At 51.1% G+C, this 27,719-nt stretch overlaps 1 protein-coding gene across 1 annotated transcript; it reads right to left on the minus strand.

The window, feature by feature from the left end:
• Positions 1 to 3,060: 3,060 nt before the first annotated feature.
• AQP3 (aquaporin 3 (Gill blood group)) lies at positions 3,061 to 27,719 on the minus strand. The gene is made up of 6 exons (XM_015428190.1): positions 27,508 to 27,719; positions 13,448 to 13,574; positions 10,231 to 10,368; positions 6,290 to 6,408; positions 5,453 to 5,670; positions 3,061 to 4,046 (listed from the first exon to the last, which is right to left on the minus strand). The coding sequence occupies exons 1-6, from the start codon at positions 27,613 to 27,615 to the stop codon at positions 3,878 to 3,880; spliced, it is 879 nt and encodes a 292-aa protein (XP_015283676.1). The 5' UTR covers positions 27,616 to 27,719; the 3' UTR covers positions 3,061 to 3,877.

Below are 27,719 nucleotides of genomic sequence, written 5' to 3' on the forward strand. Positions count from 1 at the left end.
TTCTATCATGTGAAGCACTGCTCAGCAGAAAAAGGGGGGAGACCCCTTAAGGGGCTGGCGGGGGACACGGTCCCACAGGGCTGTGAGCTGTCCCGACTCCCAAGCCATGCTGCAAACAGAGTTTGGCTTCACTACACCTTACAACCTCCTTTCCCTTCCCCTCCCCACAACAGACATCCTGTGAGGTAGGTGGGGCTGAGAGAGCTCTCTCAAGAACTGCTCATGATAGAACAGCTCTGAGAGAACTTGTAACTGACCCAAGGTCACACCAGCAGCTGCATGCGGAGGAATGGGGAACCAGACCCGGTTCTCTCAGATCAGAGTCCGCACTCCTAGCCACTACACCAAACTGGCTCTCTGGCAGAAGGAATGTGGACAGAGTTGACATTTAAAAAAAAAAAAAAAACTGACCAAAGAACATACCCTGGAGACAGGCATGGCGTCATTTATTTATTTATTTAAAAAAACCTGAAAACACATTATAAAGGGTGCAGGATCTACATGAGCAATGGAACACAGATATGACAAGTTTTTTACAAAATACAGACACACAAGGATCTTTGTTGCCGAGGCAGAAAAAAACCCCACTCCCGTCTCAGCTACACATAATAATAATGCATCTCCGTGGATGCGCTTCCCACAGGATTTGAACTTATGGCTTGACATGAGGTTGGGAAGGGCTGGAAGGGCTGACTTCGGTCCCAGTCAACCACAACAGAAGTGCCAAGCTGACTGGCATGCGGTGCCCTGTGGTCAGGTGGCAAGGGGGGGCACCAGAAATAGACGGGCTCCCTGGAAGCCTGGAGATTTGGAGGAGGTGATGGGAAGTGTTGCAACCGACTTATGATGACCCCCGTTGGATTTTCAAGGCAAGAGGCGAACAGAGGCGGTCTGCCATTCCCGGCCTCTGTTAGCAACCCTGCACTTCCTCGGTCGTCTCCCATCTAAATACAAACCAGAGCCCACCCTGCTTAGTTTCTAGGGTCTGACAAGAACAGGCTAGCCCAGGTGAGGGCAATTTGGAGGTAAAAGATAAAGGTAAAGGTTTCCCTTGCTCGAAAGCCAGTCGAATCCGACTCTAGGGGTGCGGTGCTCATCTCTGTTTCCAAGCCGCTGTCCGAAGACGTTTCGGTGGTCGTGTGGCCGGCGTGACTAGACGCCAAGGTGCACGGAACGCTGTTCCCTTCCCACCGAAGCGGTACCTGTTTATCCACTTGCAGTTTCTCGCTTTCGAACTGCTAGGTTGGCAGGAGCTGGGGCCAGAGACGGGAGCTTCGCTCCGTCACACGGCACTCGGGTCTTGGAGGTATCTCCACTTAGAAACATCTCCTGGAGCAGCGGCAAAGTTCTTTTCCTTCCAGAGACTCTGGAAAGCCACGGCCAGCTGGGTGAGACAAAATTCAGCTAGATGCCCAGCTAGAGTTGTTAGCTTTGGGATGGGAAATACCTGGAGATTTGGGGGGGTGGGGCCTGGGGAGGGCGGGTTTGGTGAGGGGAGGAGCCTCAGCAGGATATAGTGCCATAGAGTCCACCCTCCAAAGCAGCCATCTTCTCCAGGGGAATAGATCCCTGTCGTCTGGAGATCAATGGTCATAGCAAGAGGTCTCTGGGATCGTGGGCTGGCTGGCATGAATGCAACTTAGAAGTGACAAAGAAGAAGAAGAGATTGGATCTATACCCCGCCCTTCACTACCCAAAGGTGTCTCAGAGCGGCTTACAAATTCCTTTCCCTTCCCCTCCCCACAACAGACACCCTGTGAGGTCGGTGGGGCTGAGAGAGCTCTTTCAAGAACTGCCCTTTCAAGGACAGCTCTTGTCAGAACTATGGCTTGCCCAAGGTCATCCAGCAGCTGCAAGTGGCGGAGTGGGGAATCAAACCCGCTTCTCCCAGATCAGAGTCCACACACTTAACCGCTACACCAGACTGATGGAATACAAGATGTGTACTGACCTAACTTGGATAGACTAGGATAGACAAGTCTTGTCCGATCTCGGGAGAGAAGCAGGGTCTGCCCTGGCTAGTAGGTATGTGGACGGAAGACCTCCAAGGAAGCCCAGGGTCGTGATGCGGAGACAGGCCCAAACCAAAGCAAGGCTAAAATGCACATACTCTCTCCCTCTCACTCACACCAAGTTACCAAAAGCGGAGTGCTATAACAGCATGTAACAACAGGTTGTGTATACGTAAATATTTATATAAGGCTCTTTTTGTAGAAAAAGCCCAGCAGGGACTCATTAGCATAATAGGCCACACCCAACAGCAGAAACTCATTAGCATATTAGGCCACACCCCTGACAGCACAGCTCATTAGCACATTAGGCCGCACCCCCATGTTACCAGGAGTCTGGTAATCCAGCCACACCCACCTTTTGCTGCTTATTCTGTTTACCTTGTTTGTGGTCAAAACCCAGGGCTTTTTCTGGAGCAGGAACTCCTTTGCATGTTAGGCCACACACCCCTGATGTAGCCAATCCTAATGAGTTTCTGCTGTTGGGTGTGGCCTATTATGCTAATGAGTTCCTGCTGGGCGGGGCAACTCGGGAGCCAGCCGGAACTCCATTCCTGCACATTCCTGCCCAAAAATAGCCCTGTATTTATATATATATATTCTCCTTTATATTTACAAAGCTTGACACTGTGAAAGGCCTTGAATGCACCAAAGACTCCGCTAGATCTTGAACGAAGTTCCTCAACTTCATCTTCAACCAGCCACTCCTAGCAGATCCTGAAATCCCCCCCCCCACTGAATCTTCTGTCATGAATATCTTTCCCTCATAGTAGCTTCATCTGCGGAAACAACTGACCAAGCTGGGCCGCAGCAATCCGTCACATCCATTTGACCATTCCAGAAGGAGAAGAAGAGACTGGATTTATACCCCGCCCTTGACTCGGAGTCTCAGAGTGGCTTACAAACTCCTTCCCCTTCCCCTCCCCACAGCAGACACCCTGTGAGGTAGGTAGGGCAGAGAGAGCTCTGACAGAAACTGCTCTTTTTCAAGAACACCTCTGATAGGACTATGGCTTGCCCAAGGTAATCCAGCAGCTGCAAGTGGAGGAGTGGGGAATCAAACCCGGTTCTCCCAGATTAGAGTCCGCGCACTTAACCACTACACCAAATTTCCCAGGAACAAGCCCAGCCTTTGGGGAGACTCAGGTAACTCTAGGAGTGGGTTTGGCCCACAGACTAACAGGTGGGGTTGCCAAGTCTGGGTTAGGAAATTCCTGGAGATTTTGGGGTGGAGCCAGGGGACCACAGGGTTTGGGGAAGGGGCATCATGCCACCGCGTCCACCCTCTAACGCAGCCGTTTCCTCCAGGGGGGCTAATCTCTCTTGTCTGGAGAGGAGCTGTAAATCCGGGAAATCTCCAGGCCCCACCTAGAGGCTGGCAACCCCTAGTAACAGGCAGCAACTGCACAGTGAACTAAATCCTCTCCTTTCTTATTCCTAACTTGCCCGGTGGCCCCAGATCTATTTACAAAGGTGGATCTGAAATCGTTCCAGCCCACATCCCGCCAAAGAGGCGAAATGGCCCATAAGGAGGTTAAAGCAAAGCGTAAGACTTGGATCCAGGTTGCCAAGGCGACGGCCCTGCGCACACACCCTTCTACAACGCTGCTGTCCAATGCAGGCTGCGTGGCCCCACAGCGTAGGACGGCGCGGCTCGTAAGAGGCTTGCTAAAGCACATGCATCGAGGGTATTTGAAGAAATTTGGGAGGCGGGAGGGGAAACGTCAGAGGGGAGATTCCTTTTGTGGGTCGTCGTTTTCCTCTCTCTTTTCTTTGGTTACTGCAGTCCTATTATTATTTTTCTATTTTTTTAAAAAAAAACACAGTCCATCTGCACGCCCGCAGGACGGCCGCTTTCCCTGCCAGCTTCAAACGTTGTCCCTCTGCTTCACATTGGACAGCTTGACGGTCTCCTCATCATTCGCCTCGGGGGGCGGCTCGTCGTGGCAGCCGACCATCAGCTGGTAGACCCCCACGCCGGCAATGGCCCCGAGGAACGGGGCAATGACTGGGACCCACCACCACTGCCGGCCCGTCCTGCAAAACACAGAAGAGAGGGGATTAAGTACAGCAGCTTGGTCTAGTGGGCAGAGTGTTCGCTAAGATCCGAAAGACCTGCGTTCAAGTCCTCCCTCTGAAGTCTACTGAGTGGCCTACAACGTCTCACCTACAACCTAGCATTGTTGGAAGTATAAAATAAGGAAAGGGAAACCATGGCGCTCCTTGGAAAGGGTGGGGTTAAAATGCATTATATCAGGGGTCCTCAACGCGGCGCCCACCAGCATTGACCGTCAGGAGTCTGGCCGTGAGTCTGGATGCCATAGTGGAGGCCCAGGTCGCGAAGGCTGCCAGGCTGGCGTCTCTCCAACTGCACCAAGTCAGGCAACTGGATCCCTAACTGTCTCACTCTGACCTAGCCACAGTAATCCATGCAAAGGTCACTTCCAGGATAGATTACTGTAACTCGCTGTACGCAGGCCTACCCCTGAGACTGACCCAGAAGCTTCAAGTGGTCCAGAATGCAGCTGCACGGGTCCTTACGGGGACTCTCTGGATGGCACATATTCAGTCTGTGCTGTGCGTTCTGCACTGGCTTCTGCTGGATCACCGGATCAGGTTCAAGGTGCTGGTTTTGACCTTTAAGGCCTTGAGTGGTCAGGGACCCACATATCTTTGGGACTGCCTCTCTTTGTATGCCCTGAGAAGAGCATTACGCTCAGGAAGTAAGAACCTCCTGGTGGTCTCTGGCTCAAGAGAAATCAGGCTGCCCTCAAATAGCAGAAGGCTTTGAAACAGCTCTAATAGCAGAGGTTGTCTTTCCCTGTGTTCTGATGGAATGAACAGAGCTAGGCTGTCAAATGTCCCAAATGATGACAAAGTCCGAATGGAGGGTTACCATAGTTTGAAAAGCAAAAAGAGGAGTACTTCAAACAAGAGAGCACGCTGACAAATCTCATTTTAATTATCACTACTATTTAAGCTGTGATAATTGCAGGGGTCATTTCCTGCAGGAGCGCACAGGAGCGGAGCTCCGGCAGTAAAGAGCCCAGGGGGCGGGCACATGCAACAAGCCACGCCCCCTGCTCCCAGCAGCCCTCAGTTGGACCACGAGGAGCAAGAAGCAGCCAGGTAAGTTGCAGAGCCCCCCCCGGCCCACCTTCAGGTACAAGCTCTCCCTCCTCTGTGAGGGCAGATCTGCACGTCCCCCCCCCCCAAATAGCTAGCAATCCAAAACAGTCCAATGGAGCCTGAGTGGTGGGTATTGCCTTCTGACACACTTCTGGTGATGTCAGGGGGTGTGGCATATGCAAACGAGTTATGCTAATGAGCTCCAGCACCTCTTTTTTTACGAAATGACCCCTGCAAACAAACATAAATCCAAACGTATAATCCTGTCTGAGGCAATGACTCCGAACAGCTGCGTAGAGAATGAAACCACCTACGAGAAAACTTCCGAGCCCCACCCAGCGATGGCCGTGAAGAGGCGGGGCCCGAAATCTCTGGCCGGGTTGACGGCGTAGCCGGAGTTGAAGCCCATGGACGTTCCAATCACCAAGATGACAAAGCCGACGGTGAAGGCCTCCAGACCCCGGGGGACCGGGTTGTTGTGGGGGTCGACGATCGCCAAGACGCAGACAAGCAGGGCTGCTGTGCCAATAAACTGCGAGGCAAGAAGAGAAGAACGTTCTGGTTTCATTCCTCGAAAAAGCAATTCCCTGTGTGAAACTTTTTTGCTTTAATTAAACACCAAATACTCCTACGTGAAAGTGCCTAGTTTGTGACCAGCACAGGGTTGCCGACACTGGGTTTGGAAATTCCTGGAGATTTGTGGGTGGCGCTTGGAAAGGGTGGGCTATGGGGAGGGGCTTTGTCAAGGTCATAATGCCATCAAGTCCGCCCTCCAAAGCGGCCATTTTCTCCAGGGGGGGCTCTGCCTTCAGGAGATCCGATGTAATCCTGGAAGATCTCCAGGCCCCACCTGGAGATTGGCAACCCTTAGAGTTGCCAGGTCCAGCTTGGGGAAGTAGCTGGAGATTTTGGGGGTGGAGCCTGAGGAGGGCGGGGTTTGGGAGGGGAGGGACTTTGGTGGGGTACAATGCCATCAAGGACATCCTCGAATGTTGGCGTTTTCTCCAGGTGAATCAATCATTCGGTCACCTGGAGATCAGTTGTAATGGTGGGAGATCTCCAGCCACCACCTGGAAGTTGGCAACACTATCAGACCATGTTAAGGTAAATGGCTGTTTTTGAGGGCCTGGCCTTGTCCCGCCACCACTTACCTGGTCAAAAAATCCATTCACGGAGTTCAAGTGCTCTGAGGGGTACGTGGCGAAGATCCCGGCCGTGGCATTCTCGCCGACGACAAACAGCTGGTTCCCACCGAAGGCCCAAATGGCATCTGGGCGAGAGAAGAAACCAGGAGTTTGACTGGAGTGCTGATACCTGGTTTTTGCCCTGATCATCCAACAGGAAAGCTTAGTATGACTCTAAACCTGGGGTCCCCCAATCTTTTTTGAACCTATGGGCACCTTTTGAATTCTGACATGGCGTGGTGGGTGCAGCCACAAAATGGCTGCTGTATGAGGCAGAGCTGGCCACAAAACGGCTGCTGCGGCTTGCCTACATTCACACAGTGGAGATTATAGCTGGGGATTCGCCACAACTTGGGCCTCTCTGGACCTCTGAGAAGGCCTGACCGGGTCAGAAATCATAAGAACCTCAGAAGAGCCCTGCTGGATCAGAGCATTGGTCCATCTAGTCCAGCCTCCTGTCTCACACAAGGGCCAGCCAGTTCCTCTGGAGAGCCAACAACAGGGCGGAGAGGCCGAGGCCTTCCCCTGAGGAGAACCTCAGAAGAGCCCTGCTGGATCAGACCAGTGAGGGTCCATCTAGTCCAGCATCCCGTCTCACACAGCGGCCAACCAGTTCCTCTGGAGGGCCAACAACAGGGAGTAGAGGCCGAGGCCTTCCCCTGATAAGAATATCAGAAGAGACCTGCTGGATCGGGCCAGTGGTCCATCTGGTCCAGCATCCTGTCTCACACCGTAGCCTCAACCAGTTCCTCTGAAGGGCCAACAACATGGCGGAGAGGCCGAGGCCTTCCCCTGATAAGAACATCAGAAGAGCCCTGCTGGATCAGACCAGTGAGGGTCCCTCTAGTCCAGCCTCCCGTCTCACACAGTGGCCAACCAGTTCCCCTGGAGGGCCAACAACAGGGCACAGAGGCCGAGGCCTTCCCCTGAGAAGAACATCAGAAGAGCCCCGCTGGGTCAGACCAATAGTCCATCTAGTCCAGCATCCTGCCTCACACAGTAGCCTCAACCAGTTCCTCTGGAGGGCCAACAACATGGCAGAGAGGCCGAGGCCTTCCCCTGAGAAGAACATCAGAAGAGCCCTGCTCGATCAGACCAGTGAGGGTCCATCTAGTCCAGCATCCCGTCTCACATAGGGGCCAGCCAGTTCCTCTGGAGGGCCAACAACATGGCAGAGAGGCCGAGGCCTTCCCCTGAGAAGAACATCAGAAGAGCCCTGCTGGATCAGACCAGTGAGGGTCCATCTGGTCCAGCATCCTGTCTCACACAGTAGCCTCAACCAGTTCCTCTGGAGGGCCAACCGCAGGGCACAGAGGCCGAGGCCTTCCCATGATAAGAAGAGCCCTGCTGGGTCAGACCAGTGAGGGTCCCTCTAGTCCAGCATCCTGTCTCACACAGTGGCCAACCAGTTCCTCTGGAGGACCAACAACAGGGCAGAGAGGCCGAGGCCTTCCCCTGATGTTGCACTGGGATTCAGAGGTTGACTGCCTTTGAAAGCGGAGGTCCCCTTCAGTCACCATGGCTAGTAGCCACTAATATCCTCCATGAATCTCTCTAATCCCCTTTGAAAGCTGTCTGTCCCTGTGGCCATCACTACATCCTCTGGCAGCGAATTCCACATTTTAATCACTCTCTGTGTAAAGAAGTATTCCAGTTTAGGACAGATGTCTCCAGGAAATCAGTTTAGGGCACATGTCCTCCAGGGATCTTATGAAGGGCAAAGAAAAACACTGAATTTAGGTGTTTGGACCACAACCCTTCAGCCTCAAGACTATGGGAAGGCATCTCAGCTTTTTATGTTATGTCCAGAAACCTGCTACGGGTGAAACTGGTCCATTACATACATGGGAACCAACGCTCCCTCTAAGCTGTGGAGTCTTGTGAGCAAAAATGCTACTTGGTGAGCGACTGGCATGAAAGCTGAGAGCGAGCGATTTGGCCGCTGCACAGATTCGTTTGCTCTGGAGCCATCCCTCCCTCAGCCAAGACAAAAATGTGTGAGCCGGAAGTTAAAAAAACTGTGAGCTAGCTCACCCCAGCTCATCTTAGAGGGAATACTGATGGGAACATCACAATATTTCCCTTCAGAAAACGGGGAACGCTGGAGGGACCTCAGGCATGTACAAGGCCATAGAGTCCACCCTCCAAAGCAGCCATTTTCTCCGGGGGAAACTGATCTCGTTGGTCTGGAGTCCGGACTGTAAACAGCAGGTCTCCAGGTGCTGCCTGGAGGTTGGCACCAGTGTTCCCTCTAAGCTGAGTTAGTGTGAGCTACCTCACAATTTTTTAGCCTCCGGCTCACACATTTTTCTCTTCGCTCAGGAAGGAGGGCTCCAGAGCAAACTGATTTATGCAGGAGCCAAATCGCTCGCTCGCAACGTTAATGCCAGTAACTCACAAAGTCGAATTTTTGCTCGCAAGACTCCACAGCTTAGAGGGAACATTGGTTGGCACCCCTACTGTCCCTCGATTCCCAATCCCAGTTCGTCCCAGGGATTTGCCAGCTGCATTTTGGGAACCCCACCCAGGAGAAAACTGTCCTAAACTGATTTTGGAGCAAGAGAAGGAATCACGTTTTTGTGTGTCGGCTGCAAGGCTCTGCTTGTTAAGCCAAAAAACCCCAGGGCGTCTTCGTCAGCCCCGTCAGCTCCAAGAGGCCGCAACAACCCAACACGTTTGAGATATGATATCTATGCGATCATTATTATCTCCAGAGACCTGAGCCTTCCAGTAACGGCCTCATTGGTTACAAAGAGGTGAGCCATGACTCTTGAAAGCTCCTCCCCCGCCGTGGCTCCCCCCCCCCCCGCCCCTGTTACTGCCCGGGGGGACCCGCCCGGTAGGGGATCTATCTGATCCCGCCACCGCGTGTCTCTTTTGGTGCGGCTTTAAAAAGCCCCACTTTGGCCGCATCAATCCCCCCCCCCCCACCCCCGTGTGGCAGGGGCCAACGTTTAATTCTGGGTCGAAGTTTTCATATGCATGCGCACTTCCTCGGCCAATGTAACCATCTGCAGGTTAAGAATTTAAGTGCGTCAGGATACACTCAGAGAGTCTGTTAAGCGGAGATAACACTGCCGTGTTTAGGTAATCTGCTGCCTGACTGCGATAAGTCCCCGTCCGTGATGTTCTAAAAACCAACAGACAAGCTGGATCCACTCTGTCCAGAGGGATCCACTGTTTCAAACTGCCTTCCTATAATGGCTTCTTGTTTAAGGCAATTCAGTACAATCCCAAAAGAAATAATGTTGACAAACCCCACTGAAACGGAGCGGCACAAAAGCCTCGTTCCTTTCCATGGGGCCTGCACAAGGAAAATTTCCTACTGGGTGATAAGAACATAAGAAGAGTCCTGTTGGATCACACCAGTGGTCCATCTAGTCCAGCATCCCGTCTCACGCAGGGGCCAACCGGTTCTCCTGGAGGGCCAACAACGGGGCATAGAGGCCTTCACTGAATGTTGCCTCCTGGTGCTGAGATTCAGAGCTTCACTGCCCCTGAACATGGAGGTTCCCTTTTGTCACCATGGCTAGTAGCCCTCATAAATCCATCTAATCCCCTTTTAAAGCTGTCGATGCCTGTGGCCATCACTACACCCTCTGGCAGCCAATTCCACATTTTAATCGCTCGCTGTGTAAAGAAGTATTTCCTTTTGTCTGTCCTGAATCTACTGATGCCCTCTGAATTCAGGGTCCCAAGCCTAACAATGCACGTGAGCACATCTGTGTGTAATTGAGATTTGCCGCGTGATATTCTGTTCCCTCCCAGCGACAAAACCTGAGCTTCCCAAGCCCATTTTGAGAAACACAGAGATTCATTCCAGTTCTATGAATACGCAAATGACAATCTGAGAAACAGTGCCCTGGCAGCTAGAGGTCTGCAAAAACACCGTCGGCACATGCGCTTACCATAGTACAAGCCGAAGACGATGCCAGCTCCCAAGAACGCGCCGAGGGTCTGTGCTAAAGCATATACAGGCAACTTTATCCAAGGTTCCCGAGCCATAAAGCACATGGCGAAGGTGACGGCTGGATTCAAGTGGCCACCTGTGAAACATTTCAGGTTTAAGGCATTGGCTTGCACATCAGAAGGGAAAGAAAACACAGCTTTGCTCGCGCAAACAGGAGCGACCGCATTGTGCAGGCAACACAATCTGCAGCAATTTGATTGCCCTGGGAGATCAGGTGGCACAATTAAACTGGGCAAAGTCTAAGGACAAAAGCGAACGGGAGCCATTTGTGCCAAGGTAAGGCAAGAGATGGATTCCGGAGCTCGAATCAATCTGCAGGCGGAACCGCGTTTTGTGGCTTTTTGAGACTTGGCCAAATTGCACCCGGCCCTCTTTGCAAGGGCCAAAATCACACAGGCATAGGGAGGGACTCCACATCAACACTCCTGTGTGGCCAGCCACCGATTCACACAACCAATTCAAATGCACTGAAAATGGCCTTTCTGTTGTTTAGGGTTGCCAGGCTCCAGGTGGGGCCTGGGGATCTCCCGCTTTTACAACTGACCTCCAGCTGACAGAAATCAGCTTCACTGGAGAAAATGGCTTATACCTTGAATAAAACTTTATTGGTCTTGAAGGTGCCACTGGACCCAAACTTCATTATAGAATGTATTATTCTTTTCTTTTAGTTTATCTCAGTCATCAGCTGTTTTGTAACTGTATCTGTGATTTTATATTTTATTAGCATAAGCACCTTGGAGACCCAATCGGACATATTATCTGCAGTGCTAAGTATGATAGAGTTGCCAACCTCCAGGCGGGTGTGGAAACTCGAGCTGCAGTGTTAGAAGAGTCATACAACACATATATACACTGCAAAAACTTTATTTATAAGTCAAAGTGTTCTATATGTTCCATCTTATAAAGTGCATTGTGTATTATTCATAATATGCTAAAACAGCTATATATTCATTACATGCAATATCAACAATAATAATCAGGTTGTACAATCTAATAATAAGCTGCGGTGGCTCAAGTGGCTAAGACGCTGAACTGCAGGCTGTGGAAGGTCAGTAGTTCAGCAGTTCGAGACCCGGGTGCCGCATGATGGAGTGAGCTCCCGTCTCTAGTTCCAGCTCCTGCCAACCTAGCAGTTCGAAAGCAAGAAATTGCAAGTAGATAAATAGGTACCACTTCAGTGGGAAGGTAACAGCGTTCCGTGCGCCTTGGTGTTTAGTCATGCTGGCCACATGACCATGGAAACGTCTTCGGACAGCGCTGGCTCTTCGGCTTTGAAACGGAGATGAGCACCGCAACCCTAGAGTCGGATTCGACTGGCTTTCGAGCAAGGGAACCTTTACCTTTTACAATCTAATAGCTACCGGTCAATTTACATCCTTTTTACACAATCAACCCCAACGGGAGTTTCTAGAATTGTACACCCACTTCTCCTTGCTTGAAAGTCTTCTAAAGGGGAAAGTTTCCTTTTGTGGTTACATTGAAGTTTAAATTGATGTTTGTTGCCGGTCCTACAAAAAGGCCCATTAAGCAGCTGACAATCATAGACAATCATAGCTCCTGTCTTTCTCAAGGCTGCCTTGAAGACTTTCAAGCAAGGAGAAGCGGGTGTACAATTCTAGAAACTCCCGTTTGGGGTTGATTGTGTAAAAAGGATGTAAATTGACCGGTGGCTATTAGATTGTACAAACTGATTATTATTGTTGATATTGCCTGTAATGAATATATACCTGTTTTAGAATATTATGAATAATACACAATGCACTTTATAAGATGGAACATATAGAACACTTTAACTTATAAATAAGGTTTTTGCAGTGTATATATTTGTTGTTTGAACCTCCAGGTGGGGGCTGCAGATTGGGAATCACAACAGCTCTCCAGAATACAGAGGTCCGTCCCCCTGGAGAAAACGGCTACTTTGGAGGGTGGGCATTCTACCCCACTTAGGTCCCTCCTCAGGCTCCACCCCAAAATCCCCAGGAATTTCCCAGCTCACAGCTGGCAACCCTACAATATGATCCTACTCCATAAATGCCGCATTATTTAACATGTCAAGTTAATGCCGGTGCTTTGCTTCAGCTCTGTGTTCAGATTTCTCCAATCCAAATCCATTTCTTACTGAATATCTAGGGTTGCCAGGTCTGGGTTGGGAAATACCTGGAGACTTTGGGGGTGGAGCCGGGAGAGGGCGGGGTTTGGGGAAGGGAGGGGCCTCAGCATGGTACAGTGCCATAGAGTCCACCCTTCAAAGCAGCCATTTTCTCCAGGGGAGCTGATCTCTGTCAGCTGGAGATCAGTTGTAAAAGCGGGAGATCCCCGGGCCCCACCTGGAGTCTGGCAACCCCATGAATATCCCACCCTGTTCATTGACTTACACTGTGTAATCTGCCTTGCGTCTCAGTAAGAAAGTTGGACTATAAATAATCCAAGTAAACGTAATAAATTGTGGGCTGCCTGAGTGGTTTGTCATCACACATTTTGCAATAAAATAAATGCATTTTATTTGCTCCCAGGAAAACGCGCGGAGGGCTGAAACCTGAAAAGGCCATTCGCCATTCTTTGGTACGTTTCATTTTTATTTTGTTTCATCTGCTTTGTTTACATTCAGTCCCAAAGTGGCTGACATTGGCCTCCTCCCCCTCCGTCGTATCCTCACGACTTTACTGTAATGGTACTGTTCTTACGGCCGAGTCAGCTCTGAACAGTGTCAAACTAAGACTTTAAGTATCCTCACAACAACCCTGTGAGGTAGGTGAGGGTGAGAGTGCGTAACTGGCCCAAGGTCTGCGGCAGAGCAGGGGTTCGAACCTGGATCTCCCTGCTCCCAGTCCAGCCCTCTAACCAGTACACCACACTGCCTCTCTACGCCTGCACAAGTGTTCCCTCTAAGCTGAGTTAGTGTGAGCTAGCTGACAGTTTTTTAGCCTCTGGCTCACACATTTTCGTCTTAGCTCAGGAAGGACGGCTCCAGAGCAGACTAATTTATGCAGGAGCCAAATCGCTCGCTCACAACTCTAATGCCAGTAGCTCACAAAGTAGAATTTTTGCTCACAAGACTCCACAGCTTAGAGGGAGCATTGGCCTGCACTACTTGAAATTTACTTGTGGGATATTGACTCCACAGTGAGATCACGCCCAAAGATTCCCGTCCGTACCTGAGATCTGTCCAGCGATGAGAATTCCCAGCGTCACCGCAAAACCGAACGCCAGATTGACTGTCAGGAAAGCTCCGTGGCTTCCTCTGCTGAGGACGATTTGAGCCACTGAACCACAGCCGAACAACTGAAAAGAGAAAAAAGACTGTCATCAGATACCAGTTTGATGGACCTAAGAACATCAGAAGAGCCCTGCTGGGTCAGACCAGGGAGGGTCCATCTAGCCCAGCCTCCTGTCTCACACAGGGGCCAACCAGTTCCTCTGGAGGGCCAACAACAGGGCAGAGAGGCTGAGGCCTTCCCCTGAGAAGAACCTCAGAGGAGCCCTGCTGGGTCAGACCAGGGAGGGTCCATCTAGCCCAGCCTCCTGTCTCACACAGGGGCCAACCAGTTCCTCTGGAGGGCCAACAACAGGGCAGAGAGGCTGAGGCCTTCCCCTGAGAAGAACCTCAGAGGAGCCCTGCTGGGTCAGACCAGGGAGGGTCCATCTAGCCCAGCCTCCTGTCTCACACAGGGGCCAACCAGTTCCTCTGGAGGGCCAACAACAGGGCAGAGAGGCTGAGGCCTTCCCCTGAGAAGAACCTCAGAGGAGCCCTGCTGGGTCAGACCAGGGAGGGTCCATCTAGTCCAGCCTCCCGTCTCACACAGTGGCCAGCCAGCTCCTCTGGAGGGCCAACCACAGGGCATGGAGGCCGAGGCCTTCCCCTGATGTTGCCTCCTGGCTCTGGGATTCAGAGGATTGGCGCCCCCGAATGTGGAGGATCTCCTCAGCTACCACGGCAGTATCCCCTTTTTAAAGCTGTCTATTCCTGTGGCCATCACAATATCCTCTGGCAGTGAATTCCACAGTTTAATCCCTCTCTGTGTAAAGCAGTATTTCTTTCTGTCCTTCCTGAACCTACTGCCCATCAGCTTCCTTGGATGCCCGCAAGTTCTAGTATTTCGGGAGAGGGAGAAAAAGTTCGCTTTGTCCACTGTCTCTATCCCATGGATAGTTTGATGAACCTCTCTCACGCCCCCCTCGACTCTTCAAAACTGAAAACTGAACCCTCTGGCAGGAGCAAAGGTCAACGTCCATTTTATTACAGCTGCCAAATCATTCCCCTCATGTCCCTCTAGAGGCCTTGGGTGGTTTAAGGGTATCAACAAAAAGATATAATCTGAGCAATAAACTTGCTCTGCAAGAACACGCACTGGCATTTTCTTGAAACGTGCAAAGCCGGCCTCGGGAGAAAGCTAATCTCATAGAGCCGTCATAAACCGGAGGCCAGCCATAGAGCCTCCAGGGCTTGCCACTTGCTAGGGTTGCCAGTTTTAGGTTGGAGAATACCTGGAGACTTTGGGGGTGGATCCAGGAGGGGGCGGGGTTTGGGAAGGGGAGGGCCCTCGGCATGGTCCAATGAAGGAGGAGGAGGAGGAAAAGGAGAAGAGATTGGATTTATACCCCGCCCTTCACTCCGAGTCTCAGAGCGGCTTACAAACTCCTTTCCCCTCCCCTCCCCACAACAGACACCCTGTGAGGTAGGAGGGGCTGAGAGAGCTTTTTCCAGAACTGTCCTTGAGAGAACAGCTCTGACAGAACTATGGCTTGCCCGAGGTCATCTAGCAGCTGCAAGTGGAGGAGTGGGGAATCAAACCCGGTTCTCCCAGACTACAGTCCGCGCACTTAACCCACGACACCAAACTGGCTCTCATGCCCTTCGAAGCAGCCATTTCCTCCAGGGGAGCTGATCTCTGTCAGCTGGAGATCAGTTGTAACAGCAGGGTATCTCCAGGCCCCGCCAGGAGGCTGGCAACCCTACCACTTGCCCAGTTGGAGCGGGCCGTCCCCCACTCCCGGCCCCCATCGCCCACCACCTCTCCAGGCAATGGTGGGAGAAAAAATGTTTAGATGGTGGCACTGCATGCATCGTTATGTCACTTCCGGGAGAAACCCAGAAGCGGCAGGGGGAGGGTCTTGTAATCACCGGAAACTCTGTGATTTGGGGAGGGGGCGTGGCTCAGTGGTAGAGCATCTGCCTGGCATGCAGAAGGTCCCAGGTTCAATCCCCGGCATCTCCAGTTAAAAAGGACCAGGCAGGAGGTGATGGGAAAGACCTCCGCCTGAGACCCTGGAGAGCTGTAAAGAGGGGCCGTGGCTCAGTGGAAGAGCCTCTGCTTGGCATGCAGAAGGTCCCAGGTTCAATCCCCGGCATCTCCAGTTAAAAAGGACCAGGCAGGAGGTGATGGGAAAGACCTCCGCCTGAGACCCTGGAGAGCTGTAAAGAGGGGCTGTGGCTCAGTGGAAGAGCCTCTGCTTGGCATGCAGAAGGTCCCAGGTTCAATCCCCGGCATCTCCAGTTAAAAAGGACCAGGCAGGAGGTGATGGGAAAGACCTCCGCCTGAGACCCTGGAGAGCTGTAAAGAGGGGCTGTGGCTCAGTAGAAGAAACTCTGCTTGGCATGCGGAAGGCCCCAGGTTCAATCCCCGGCATCTCCAGTTAAAAAGCACCAGGCAGCAGGTGATGGGAAAGACCTCCGCCTGAGACCCTGGAGAGCTGTAAAGAGGGGCTGTGGCTCAGTGGAAGAGCACCTTCTTGGCATGCAGAAGGTCCCAGGCTCAATCCCCGGCATCTCCAGTTAAAAGGACCAGGCAGGAGGTGATGGGAAAGACCTCAGCCTGAGACCCCGGACAGCCACAGCACTGCCAGACAACACTGACTTTGATGGACCAGTGGTCTGGTTGAGCATAAGGTACCTTCGTGTGTGTCGCTTCCAGACATGTGCCATCGCAGGCTCCCCCACACACATCCCTGCCCCCAAACCTCAGCACATGGAAGAACTATTTGTCTCTCTTCCTCAGGATGCAAATACAGTACAAGAGAGAGATTGGATTTATACCCCACCCTTCACTACCCAAAGGTGTCTCAGAGTGGCCTACAAACTCCTTTCCCCTGTGAGGTAGGTGGGGCTGAGAGAGCTCTGACAGAAACAGCTCTTTCAAGAACAGCTCTGACAGAACTACGGCTTGCCCAAGGTCATCCAGCAGCTGCAAGTGGAGGAGTGGGGAATCAAACCGGGTTCTCCCAGATTAGAGTCCACGCACTTAACCACCACGCCAAACTGGCTCTCAGAAGGAGTTTGTAAGCCACTCTGGGACTCCGAGTGAAGGGCGGGGTATAAATCCAATCTCCTACTACTAGTAGTACTCTTTAGAAGTCAGCCTGTAGAAAAGATCACCTGTTTTCCCGCGCCAAGCACTGTGCCAGCACGGATCTGTTTGCTCTACAATCAGTCTTCCCTCCTCCCCGCCATTCAGCCCACAAAGCCCTTTCACACCTTGGCACGGGGGACAAAAACCTCCCCGGCTGGCTCTGTTTGCCCTTGAACTTTAAGCAAATACGAATCGACGGGGAGAAAGAGAAAGGAGCCCGTGGGCGGCTCAAGGTCGTGCTACGCTGGGAAGAATACTATCGCCCAGAGTTCACAACTCCCCTGCGAGGGAGTTCGAGAGGGCTGGGCCCCTTCTGTAAACTGAGTCTGACCACAGCCGCCGGGATTGATTCAGACCTGCCAAGCCGGTTGGCGGGATTACTGCTGAAAAACTGAAAGCGTCTCAATTAAGCTGTTCGAAGGTTTACTATATATGGCGCTTTAGCTATTGTATAACCACCTTTAACACCCTAGTCCCTTTTTTGGTATAAGAACCCCCCTGTGGGGCCTGGAGATCTCCCAGAATTACAACTGATCTCCACTCGACAGAGATCTGTTCCCCTGGAGAAAACGGCTGCTTAGGAAGGGTGGATTCTATGGCGTAGTGGTTAGGAGCGCGGACTCTGACCTGGGAGAACCGGGTTTTATTCCCCACTCCTCCACATGCAGCTGCTGGTGTGACCTTGGGTCAGTCACAAGTCCTCTCAGAGCTGTTCTCTCAAGGGCAGTCCTCGGAAGAGCTCGCTCAGCCCCGCCTACCTCACAGGGTGTCTGTGGTGGGGAGCGGAAGGGAAAGGAGTTTGTAAACCGCTCTGAGAAACCTTTGGGTAGTGAAGGGCGGGGTATAAATCCAATCTCTTCTTCTTCTTCTTCTTCTTCTTCTTCTTCTTCTTCTTCTTCTTCTTCTTCTTCTTCTTCTTCTTCTTCTTCTTCGTTTTAAGTGCACAGACTCTGATCTGGGAGAACCGGGTTTGATTCCCCCACTCCTCCACTTGCAGCTGCTGGATGACCTTGGGCAAACCATAGTTCCGACAAGAGCTGTCCTTGAAAGAGCAGTTTCTGCCAGAGCTCTCTCAGCCCCACTCACCTCACAGGGTGTCTGTGGTGGGGAGGGGGAGAGAAAGGAGTTTGTCAGCCGATCTAAGACTCCTTTGGGTAGTGAAGGGCAGGGTATAAATCCAATCTCTTCTTCTTCTTCTTCTTCTTCTTCTTCTTCTTCAGACCCTCCCTCTTCAAGCCCTGTGATACCCAGGCTCCACCCCCCAAATCTCCAGGAATTTCCAACCCAGAGTTGGCAACCCTAGAGGGACTTCAGCAGGCTCTTATGCCATAGCTTGTAGCAGCCATTTTCTCCAGAGGAACAGACCTCCACTGTAAGACCAGGAGATCACCAGCCTCCACCTGGATGTTTACAATCCCATTCGCAACCTAGTTGAGAAATTCCTGTAGACTGAGCCCTGGGGAGGTTTAGCATTCTGGGGAAGGGGGGGGGACTTCAGTAGAGTCAAATGCAACAGAGCCCACCCTCCAAAGCAGCTATTTTCTCCAAGGAAGAAGAAGAAGAGGAGGAGGAGGAGGAGGAGGAGGAGGAGGAGGAGGAGATTGGATTTATACCCCGCCCACTCGGAGTCTCAGAGTGGCTTACAATCTCCTTTCCCCACAACAGGCACCTTGTGAGGTAGGTGGGGCTGAGAGAGCTCTTCTGAGGACTGCTCTTAAGAGAACAGCTCCGAGAGAACTTGTGCTTGACCCAAGGCCACCCAGCTGGCTGGATGTGGAGGAGGAGTAGGGAATCAGTCCCAGTTCCCCCAGAGTAGAGTCCGTGCTCTTAACCACTACAACAAACTGGCTCTGATTGCAGTAGTCTGGGGATCGGTTGTGATTCCAGGAGATCTCCAGGCCCCACCTGGAGCCTGGCAACCCTAAAAGCTACCATGTGGTGTCTGTCTGTCTGTCTCTCTCTGTTTATGTATATATTACAGCCTTTCAGTAGAGGGGCCTTGTTTGATGAGTGATTAAGGGAACTCTGTTCACAACCCTTCTTTGTTCTAACCTCTAAACATCAGCAAACACCAGTTAATCCGGCGTGCCGAGAACCGTCAGCCAGCCGGGGCCGTTGATCAGAAAAAGCTCGGCACAACAGCAAAGGACGCATGAAAGTGGGCATCTGAAAGAAGTCGGGTTGAAAGCTCTCGGCTGCAAAACACGCTTGTGTCCAAGCGAGCGGCCTTCCGTCTCAAACGGGGTGTGAAAAATGCGAAGATCCTGCAACCAACAGATCCTTCTCCCCCCCCCAGACTGCAGGCAGAGTCTCCAAACTTCCAGCCAATCCCACGGGAGACCCTGCCTGCAGTCAGCTGACCCAAACTCCAGCTACTTCATTGTGTATGTGACTGGTTGCAAGTGGGCCAGAAAGTGTAGCCATGAGGTCTGGCATTTGGCATGAAAGTGTGAAAGAATGTGGGTTTATGGCATGGCTATTGAGGCCATGTGGCCTCACCATTTGGCTTGCAACAGGAAACAAGACACAGCATGTTATCAAAAGACATCACAGGAGAAGGCATGTGAATATAGAAAACAGAAAGCAATTTTTCTATACACTTTCTTTCTCTCTCTCTCTTCCTTCCTTCCCTGTCATTTCTTTCTTTCTTTCTTTCTTTCTTTCTTTCTTTCTTTCTTTCTTTCTTTCTTTCTTTCTTTCTTTCTTTCTTTCTTTCTTTCTTTCTCTGTCTCTCTCCTCCTTCCTTCCCTGTCATTTCTTTCTTTCTTTCTTTCTTTCTTTCTTTCTTTCTTTCTTTCTCCCTTCCTTCCTTCCTTCCTTCTTTCCTTCCTCTCTCCCTTCCTTCCCTGTCATTTATTTTTCTTTCTTTCTCTTTCTTTCTTTCTTTCTTTCTTTCTTTCTTTCTTTCTTTCTCTCTCTCCCTTCCTTCCTTCCTTTCCTTTCCTTTCCTTTCCTGTCCTTCCTTCCTTCCTTCCTTCCTTCCTTCCTTCCTTCCTTCCTTCCTTCCTTTCTCTCTCTCCCTTCCTTTCCTGTCCTTTCTCTTTCTTTCTTTCTTTCTTTCTTTCTTCTTCCTCCCTCCCTCCCTCCCTCCCTTCCTTCCTCTCTCTCTCGCTCCCTCTCCCCCTTCCTTCCCTGTCCTTTCTTTTTCTTTCTTTCTTTCTTTCTTTCTTTCTTTCTTTCTTTCTTTCTTTCTTTCTTTCTTTCTTTCTTTCTCTCTTCTTCCTCCCTCCCTCCCTCCCTTCCTCCCTCCCTTCCTTCCACTCTCTCTCGCTCCCTCTCCCCCTTCCTTCCCTGTCATTTCTTTCTTTCCAATGCAATGGTATATCTGACTGAGAGGGTAAATTGGGAAACACCCTTATTTTCTGAGGACATTCATGCTCCAGGCTCGCCCTTGGTCCCTGATGCATCTCTCTGGGATGTTGGTACGTGCCCTGAAAGGCGCTCTAAGCCTGGTGTTGGTGTTGCCAATAGCTATCTGGGCACAAAGAAGACGAACCGGTCTGGGAAGACTCGTATTTCGCCTGCGTCAGGGAATTGGGCCCCGGCTTCCCTAACCACAAGCAGGCTCCCAGGGAAAGGGCAGGCGGGTCCCAGCTTCCCAGACGCGAGATCTCAGGCTCTCTCCCCCTCTCCCACCCTCCCTCCCAGATGGTATTGCAAAGGAGGATCTGGGCGCATCACAGCAGAGAGAGCGAAAGATCAAGAGGCTTAGAGGACTCCTCAATGACTTCCAGACGGGATCGTCTTTCTTGCATTTGGGCTCCAAAGCGGAAAGCGCTTCTCAGAGAACAAAGAGGAGCACTTGGCAACACATGCCGAAGAGACTCCAGGCCCCGGTGGCAGGGGTGGGTTCACGAGTGCCGCATCTTGGGTTGCCAGCCTCCAGGTGGGACCTGGAGACGTCCCGTAACCGCAGCTGCTCTCCGGATTTCTTTTGGAGGGTAGCTGTATCGGTTTGATCTCAAAGGTACTATCGGACTCAGATCTAGCTGTTCTCCAGACTACTGCGAGCAGTTCCCCTGGAGAAAACGGCTGCTTTGCAAGGTGGGATTCCAGGGCGTTATACCCTCTGAGGCCCCCTCCCCTCCCCAAACCCTGCCTTCCCTAGGCCCCACCCCTAAATCTCCAGGAATTTCCCAACACAGAGTTGGCACCCTAAACCAAGAGCATGTTTCCCCAGCGCAGGGCTCAGGTAGTGCTGCAGAAATGGAGTGAGCGACATTGGGGGGCGCTACGTCACTCAAACGGTGTCTAGGTGTTATCTCCTTCAATGAGATGCCTCCCTCTGTCTTAACCTGGGAGCTGCCCTCTCTGCCCTCTCCTCTCCCTTTGTCCTCTCACTGACTTCTCATGGTCTTCCACAGAGACACACATCTCTGCAGGTCTCTCCCGTGGGGACAATGCCCTCACACTCACACAGACATGATGCCGGGAAAGGTGGCCATTTGTGACAGGGAAAGTACTTTTTAGGTTGGGCTTCTCTCTCTTCTTTTGACTGCAAACCTGAATGTGAAGATCTACTTGAATAAACGTACAACCTTTGCAATATACGCAATATACTTCTTGGGCGATCTACTTGCTGCACTCAGCATCGGGCTTCTATGACCGGGCGAAACTTTGCTATATGAACCAGCTATCCCGATACAACTGGGAAGCCGGGTTCTGCCTTTCTGGCTTGTAGTTCAGGCTGTCTGAAGAAGAAGAAGAGATTGGATTGATACCCTGCCCTTCACTCGGAGTCTCAGAGTGGCTTACTATCTCCTTTCCCTTCCCCTCCCCACAACAGACACCCTGTGAGGCGGGTGGGGCTGAGAGAGCTCTGACAGAACTGTCCTTGAGAGAACAGCTCTGACAGAACTATGGCTTGCCCAAGGTCATCAAGCAGCTGCAAGTGGAGGAGTGGGGAATCAAACACAGTTCTCCCCGATTAGAGTCCGCACACTTATCCACAACACCACTGAGACCCAGTAAGGACATCTGGACCATGGCTTTCCTTCCTGGCAGGGCTCTTTCGGTAGAAAAAGCCCAGCAGGAACTCATTAGCATAATAGGCCACACTCAACAGCAGGAACTCATTAGCATATTGGGCCACACCCCTGACTGCACCGCTCATTAGCACATTAGGCCGCACCCCCATGTTACCAGAAGTGTGGTCATCCAGCCACACCCACCTCTTGCTTGTTATTCTGTTGACCTTGTTTGTTGTCCAAACCCAGGGCTTTTTTTGTAGCAGGAACTCCTTTGCATGTTAGGCCACACACCCCTAATGTAGCCAATCCTAATGAGTTCCTGCTGTTGGGTGTGGCCTGTTATGCTAATGAGTTCCTGCTGGGCGTGGCCAACTTGGGAGCCAGCCGGAACTCCGTTCCAGTGCGTTCCTGCCCAAAAATAGCCCTGCTTCCTGGTATGGATCTTGCCCTGGACTCCATAGATCTACGGGCCAATCTGCCCCTGCCGCTTCCAAATATGTGGCATTCCTTACACTGGCAATCCCTTTCCGCACAGGCTTTGGATATAGCTTTATCAGAGGCGCTGTTATGCACTTGACTGCCCCACCCTCCCAAGAAGAACTCAGACTTGCCAGGCGGGGCCCCTTCAGACAAGTGCTGGAGGTCTGTTCGATGCTTCTGCCAAAGCAAACTCTCCTCTCTGCGACTGGATTTAGGGTTGCCAGCTATGGATTTAAGGGGTGGAGTCTGGGGAGGGGAGGGTTTTTGGGGAGGGGAGGGGCCTCAGCCATACAGCCCACCCTCCAAAGCAGCCCTTTTCTCCCTGGGGAACTGATCTCTGTCGTCTGGAGAGCAAACGTCGATAGTGGGGGAGCTCTAGGTGCCGCCTGGAGGCTGGCGACCAATGTTCCCTCTAAGCTGCGGAGTCCTGTGAGCAAAAATTCTACTTTGTGAGCTACTGGCATTAAAGTTGCGAGCGAGCGATTTGGCTACTACATCAATCAGTTTGCTCTGGGGCCCTCCTTCCTGAGCTAAGACAAAATGTGTGAGCCAGAGCCTCAAAAACTGTGAGCTAGCTCACACTAACTCAGCTTAGAGGGAACACTGCAGTGGCGACCCTCAATATGGGTGCGAATCTCGCTCTTGCATTTCATGGATTAAAAACACTTGGGGGGGGGCATCAAGAGGAAGAGCGGCCTCCCCCCGCACCAATTTGTTTTGGCAGGAACTTGTGGGGAAGGGGGGTCTTAATGCAGAAACCGAATGATCCCATTGGGTTCCATTCATTCAGCTTAGACCGACTGTCACATTTTCCCGAGAGGGAGGCGTTTCTCATAAAGCAAGCTCTTAAAAGCAGACCAATTTGCACGTCTTCCCAGAACTAGAATCGAGTCCAGGAGCACTTTCTAGAAACCAACGAGAGGTTCAGGCTAGGAGCTTTGGAGGGTCAGGAAAGTTCCCTTCGTCGCAGTCAGTTACATTCGACAGAGCTTCCTCCGGCACAAGAGCATTTGAGCCGCAGCTGAAATGCTCCTTTCCCGGACTCATCCTCCAGATGGCCTGTTAATCTGAAAGGGCAAAAACAGCCATACCGGGAGAGATCTGTGTTCAAGAAACTCTCACTTTCAAAAAAAAAACCCACTAATGTCTTATGTAGCCACTTGGGAGACTGAGGAAGCAGCGGAGGAAAAGGGGCGTTAGGTTCTCTCCTCCCGTGCAATTTCCTTCTTCTTTAAATCACTACTGGGAGTGCGGTTAGCTCTGCTGGTGGTTGGGGGGGGGGGAAGCAAGATACAATATCTATTCCTGCCATGCAGGGCTTTTTTTGTAGAAAAAGCCCAGCAGAAACTCATTAGCATAATAGGCCACACCCAACAGCAGAGACCCATTAGCATATTAGCCCACACCCCTGACCGTACAGCTCATTAGCATATTAGACCACACCCCACATGTTACCAGAAGTGTGGTCATCCAGCCACACCCACCTTTTGCTTCTTATTCTGTTTACTTTGTTGTCAAAAGCCAGGGCTTTTTTTGGAGCAGGAACTCCTTTGCATGTTAGGCCACACACCCCGAATGTAGCCAATCCTAATGAGTGTCTGCTGTTAGGTGTGGCCTGTTATGCTAATGAGTTCCTGCTGGGCGTGGCCAACTCAGGAGCCAGCCGGAACTCCGTTCCTGTGCGTTCCGGCCCCAAAATAGCCCTGCTGCCATGGATCCAGAAGGGGGCTGTTATGATTGTTGACTCAACACTGGGAGAACCTACATTCCTCAGGGTAGGGGCTTTTTCTTCTTGCATGGGTTACTCTATAAAATGTTGCGCACAAAGATGGCGCAGCACAGCACAATTGGGAAAGGAAAGATACATTCACGCCATCGTAAAGAATGGTTTCTTTCACAGAACAGCCGCGTGCCAGCTGCAGTACAGAACACAGAGGAGAGGGCAGTCCGTGAAGGATTTGCAACCAACATTACATAGAGGAAAAGAGGAGGAGGAGGAGGAGGAGGAGGAGATTGGATTTATACCCCACCTGTCACTCAGAGTCTCAAAGCGGTTTACAGTCTCCTTTCCTTTCCCCTTCCCTTCCCTGCAACAGATATCCTGTGAGGTAGGTGGGGCTGAGAGAGCTCTTTCAAGAACTGCTCTTTTTCCAGAACAGCTCTGAAAGGACTTGTGACTGACCCAAGGTCACACCAGCAGCTGCATGTGGAGGAGCGGGGAATCAAACCCGGCTCTCCCAGATTAGAGTCCGCCGCTCTTAACCACGACACCAAACTGGCTCTCAGTGAGAGACTGAAGCCAGGCTAGAGAGGCAGCAGAGACATTTTTTAGATCAATCCATCAAAATTAGGAACGACGCAGGAAAGAGAGACAGAGAGGGAGGATAGCCCATTAGCCGCACAGGCGGTTCATTTCAGTGGCTGTCCTCTGGAATTTGGCCCTCAGGCAGAAGAAATCCCTTGAACACATCCTTGGAAAGCATTCACAGCTGATGCAAGCCATTTGGAGCGCCCAACTGCAGGCCAGCAGGAACATGACTTGCCTTTTGGCAGCCACGGTTCCTTCCACGGGTCTTGTGCAAGGGGAAATCCCTGTGGATCGGGGCTGCTGCCCTTAGCGAGTGAGGAAGAAGAAGAGAAGAGAGAAGAAGAGATTGGATTTATACCCCGCCCTTCACTTGGAGTCTCAGAGCAGCTTACAAACTCCTTTCCCTCCCCCTCCACGCAACAGACACCCTGTGAGGTGGGTGGGACCGAGAGAGCTCTGACACAAACTGCTCTTTTTCAAGGACAGCTGTGCCAGAGCTTGTGACTGACCCAATGTCATCCAGCCAGGTGCGAGTGGAGGAGGAGTGGGGAATCAAACCCGGTTCTCCCAGATTAGAGTCCGCGCACTTAACCACTACACCAAACGCGATGTTTGGGTTGGCACCTAAACGTCTCCAGCCAGCCCAGATTCTGAGAGCCGTTTGTTCACTGCCGTTTAATTCCAAAATAAATATTTAGATCTTACACTTAACTGAGCAGGTGATTTAGGTGCCCAGGTGAGATCTGACGTGCCAGTATTGAAAAACCACTCATTCAGCCTATTATTTACTCCAGAGAGAGAAACCTGGAGACGTTTGCCAGAAATGTCAGGACTCAAAGGTGGCTCTCCAGTTCTTTAGACAGCATAGCACTCAAACTGGGGAGACAGGGATTTGTGCCGGAGAAAGGCATATGGTTCTCTCCCCCCCCCTCCCCAGTTCCAGGACACACCCATATGCCATGCACACTGGGCAAAACCGGCAACACCGGTTTCTCAAATGTGCACGCATAAGGACCAATGCTCCCTGTAAGCTGGGGAGTCTCGTGAGCAAAAATTCTACTTTGTGAGCTGCTGGCAGTAAATTTGTGAGCGAGCGATTTGGCTCCTGCATGAATTAGCTTGCTCTGGAGCCCTCCTTCCTGAGCTGAGACAAAAATGCGTGAGCCGGAGGCTAAAAAAACTATGGGCTAGCTCACACTACTTCAGCTTAGAGGAGACATTGATAAGGACTCCTTCAGACAACCTCTTTCTGCTGGATTCCCACCCTACGGCGCTCACAAAAGTCACGACAGACCGCCTGAATTTTAAGATTTTAAAAAGGGCCCTTTTGAAAGGGTCACAGATACAGACGTGGGCGTCTCGGTACCCTTTTCTTTCTCAGCCAACTGAGCAAAACTGCAAAGTGGGCTCAGGCTGAAGAAAATCAGCAAAGAACAATGTCATTTTTCTTATCTTTCGTCCGACGTCTCCCTCTTTTCGTAAGAACATGGAGATGGCAGGGGGCCAGGGCAGAGCACGAGAGATGGAGATCTGGGTTCGAGAGCCCTCTGTGAGCCGTGACAAGAAGTCACCCAGGCAGCTGGTTTCACATATTACACAGGTCAAACCCAAGAGGGGCACTTAAGAAGGAGCTGCAGTCAGTCCTGGATGAGGGCACATCTTTGCACATTTATCCTCGGTGCACTGCACGTTTTTTTTAAGTGTACACTTAAACCAGATGGGCACCGAAAGAGTCGTGTGCAAAACCACCCTTGGACAGATGTGAATCTGCAACAATAGGACTTCAGCTGAGAATGTATTTTGGAAGCTTATCGTGAAAATTAAGATGAGTAGCCGTGTTTGCCTTCATCAGTGGAAAAAGGAAAGAGTCCAGGATCACCTTAAAGACTAGCAAAATGTGTGGCAGGGGAGGAACTTTTGTTAGTCTTTTTTTTTAATGTTTATTAAGATCAAGTATAACTTATAACATGTACAATAACTGCAAAACAGTATACAAAAGTCCTGAGAATCCAAAATTACAAACCAGCCAGTTAATCACCAACAAAGTTTTCAACATACATCAACAGTTACAACATAATAACGTAATAATTTAGTATCAGATCCATTCCCATATATAAAAACGACTTTTGAACTATAAATCCCACTGAACGGAGTCAGGTTTAAAATACCACAAGTTCTACTGTGAAAATCAAAGCAATTGCATCCAGAGTCCTGGCCAGTGTTCCCTCTAAGCTGTTAGTGTGAGCTAGCTCACAGTTTTTTAGCCTCTGGAGCACACATATTTGTCTTCGCTCAGGAAGGAGGGCTCCAGAGCAGACTAATTTATGTAGTAGCCAAATCGCTCGCTCATAACTTTAATGCCGGTAGCTCACAAAGTAGAATTTTTGCTCACAGGAATCCACAGCTTAGAAGGAACACTGGTCCGACTCCTATCACTAGAAAATGTGATTTAAAAAATGGATTCAAGAAGGACAGGAGAGACAACAGAGCATGAAGCGAGAAACAAAAAGTGTGTGCCATCTTTCCTTGGCCGCAAATTAGATTGCCGCAGCAGCATGCAAACTTTTCGGTTACGCAGAGCTCTTTGTGACTGTGCTATGGTCCAGTATAACTCGAAACTTTCCCCATTCCTGCACCGACCAGGAAAGGTTCTGTTCCTGATTCTCTCTAGCATTTCAGGACGAATCCTTCCATCATGCCGATGAGAGGAACGCTTCTGTGCATCAGCCCAACAGAAACGATCGCAATGTTCCCTCTAAGCTGTGGAGTCTTGTGAGCAGAAATTCTACTTTGTGAGCTACTGGCATTAAAGTTGTGAGCAAGCAATTTGGCTCCTGCATAAATTACCTTGCTCTGGAGCCATCCTTCCTGAGCTGAGACAAAAATGTGTGAGCCAGAGGCTAAAAAACTGAGCTGGCTCACACTAACTCAGCTTAGAGGGAACACTGGTGCCAATATCTACGAATCGTTCGTGCCAAACCCTCCGCAACCATTCCTCTAAATCAACCTTTGAATGTTACTCGGCCTGCTATCAGCATTTGGGCAACTCTTCCTCACTGACCACCCAATCGAAAACCGTCGCCCAGCACTCGGGTTCCCGGTTCACTTACCACCAGCACCAAGGTCCCCAGGCATTCGGCCAGAGCTTGCCGGATGAGTTTATTCCTGATCCTCAGCCTCTGTCCCATGACTGACAGCACCTCCTTTTGCCTGCCCATGGTGATGGCTGGTTTTTCCTTCTAGGCTTGGGTGTGCGCAGACGAGAGAATCCCTCTCCGTTCTTTAGAGGCTTGCCTCTCAGTGGCTCTTTACCAGATGAGAG

This window comes from Gekko japonicus, unplaced genomic scaffold (assembly GCF_001447785.1).
Source record: "Gekko japonicus isolate JY-2015 unplaced genomic scaffold, Gekko_japonicus_V1.1 scaffold1831, whole genome shotgun sequence".
NCBI classification, from domain to species: Eukaryota; Metazoa; Chordata; class Lepidosauria; order Squamata; family Gekkonidae; genus Gekko; species Gekko japonicus.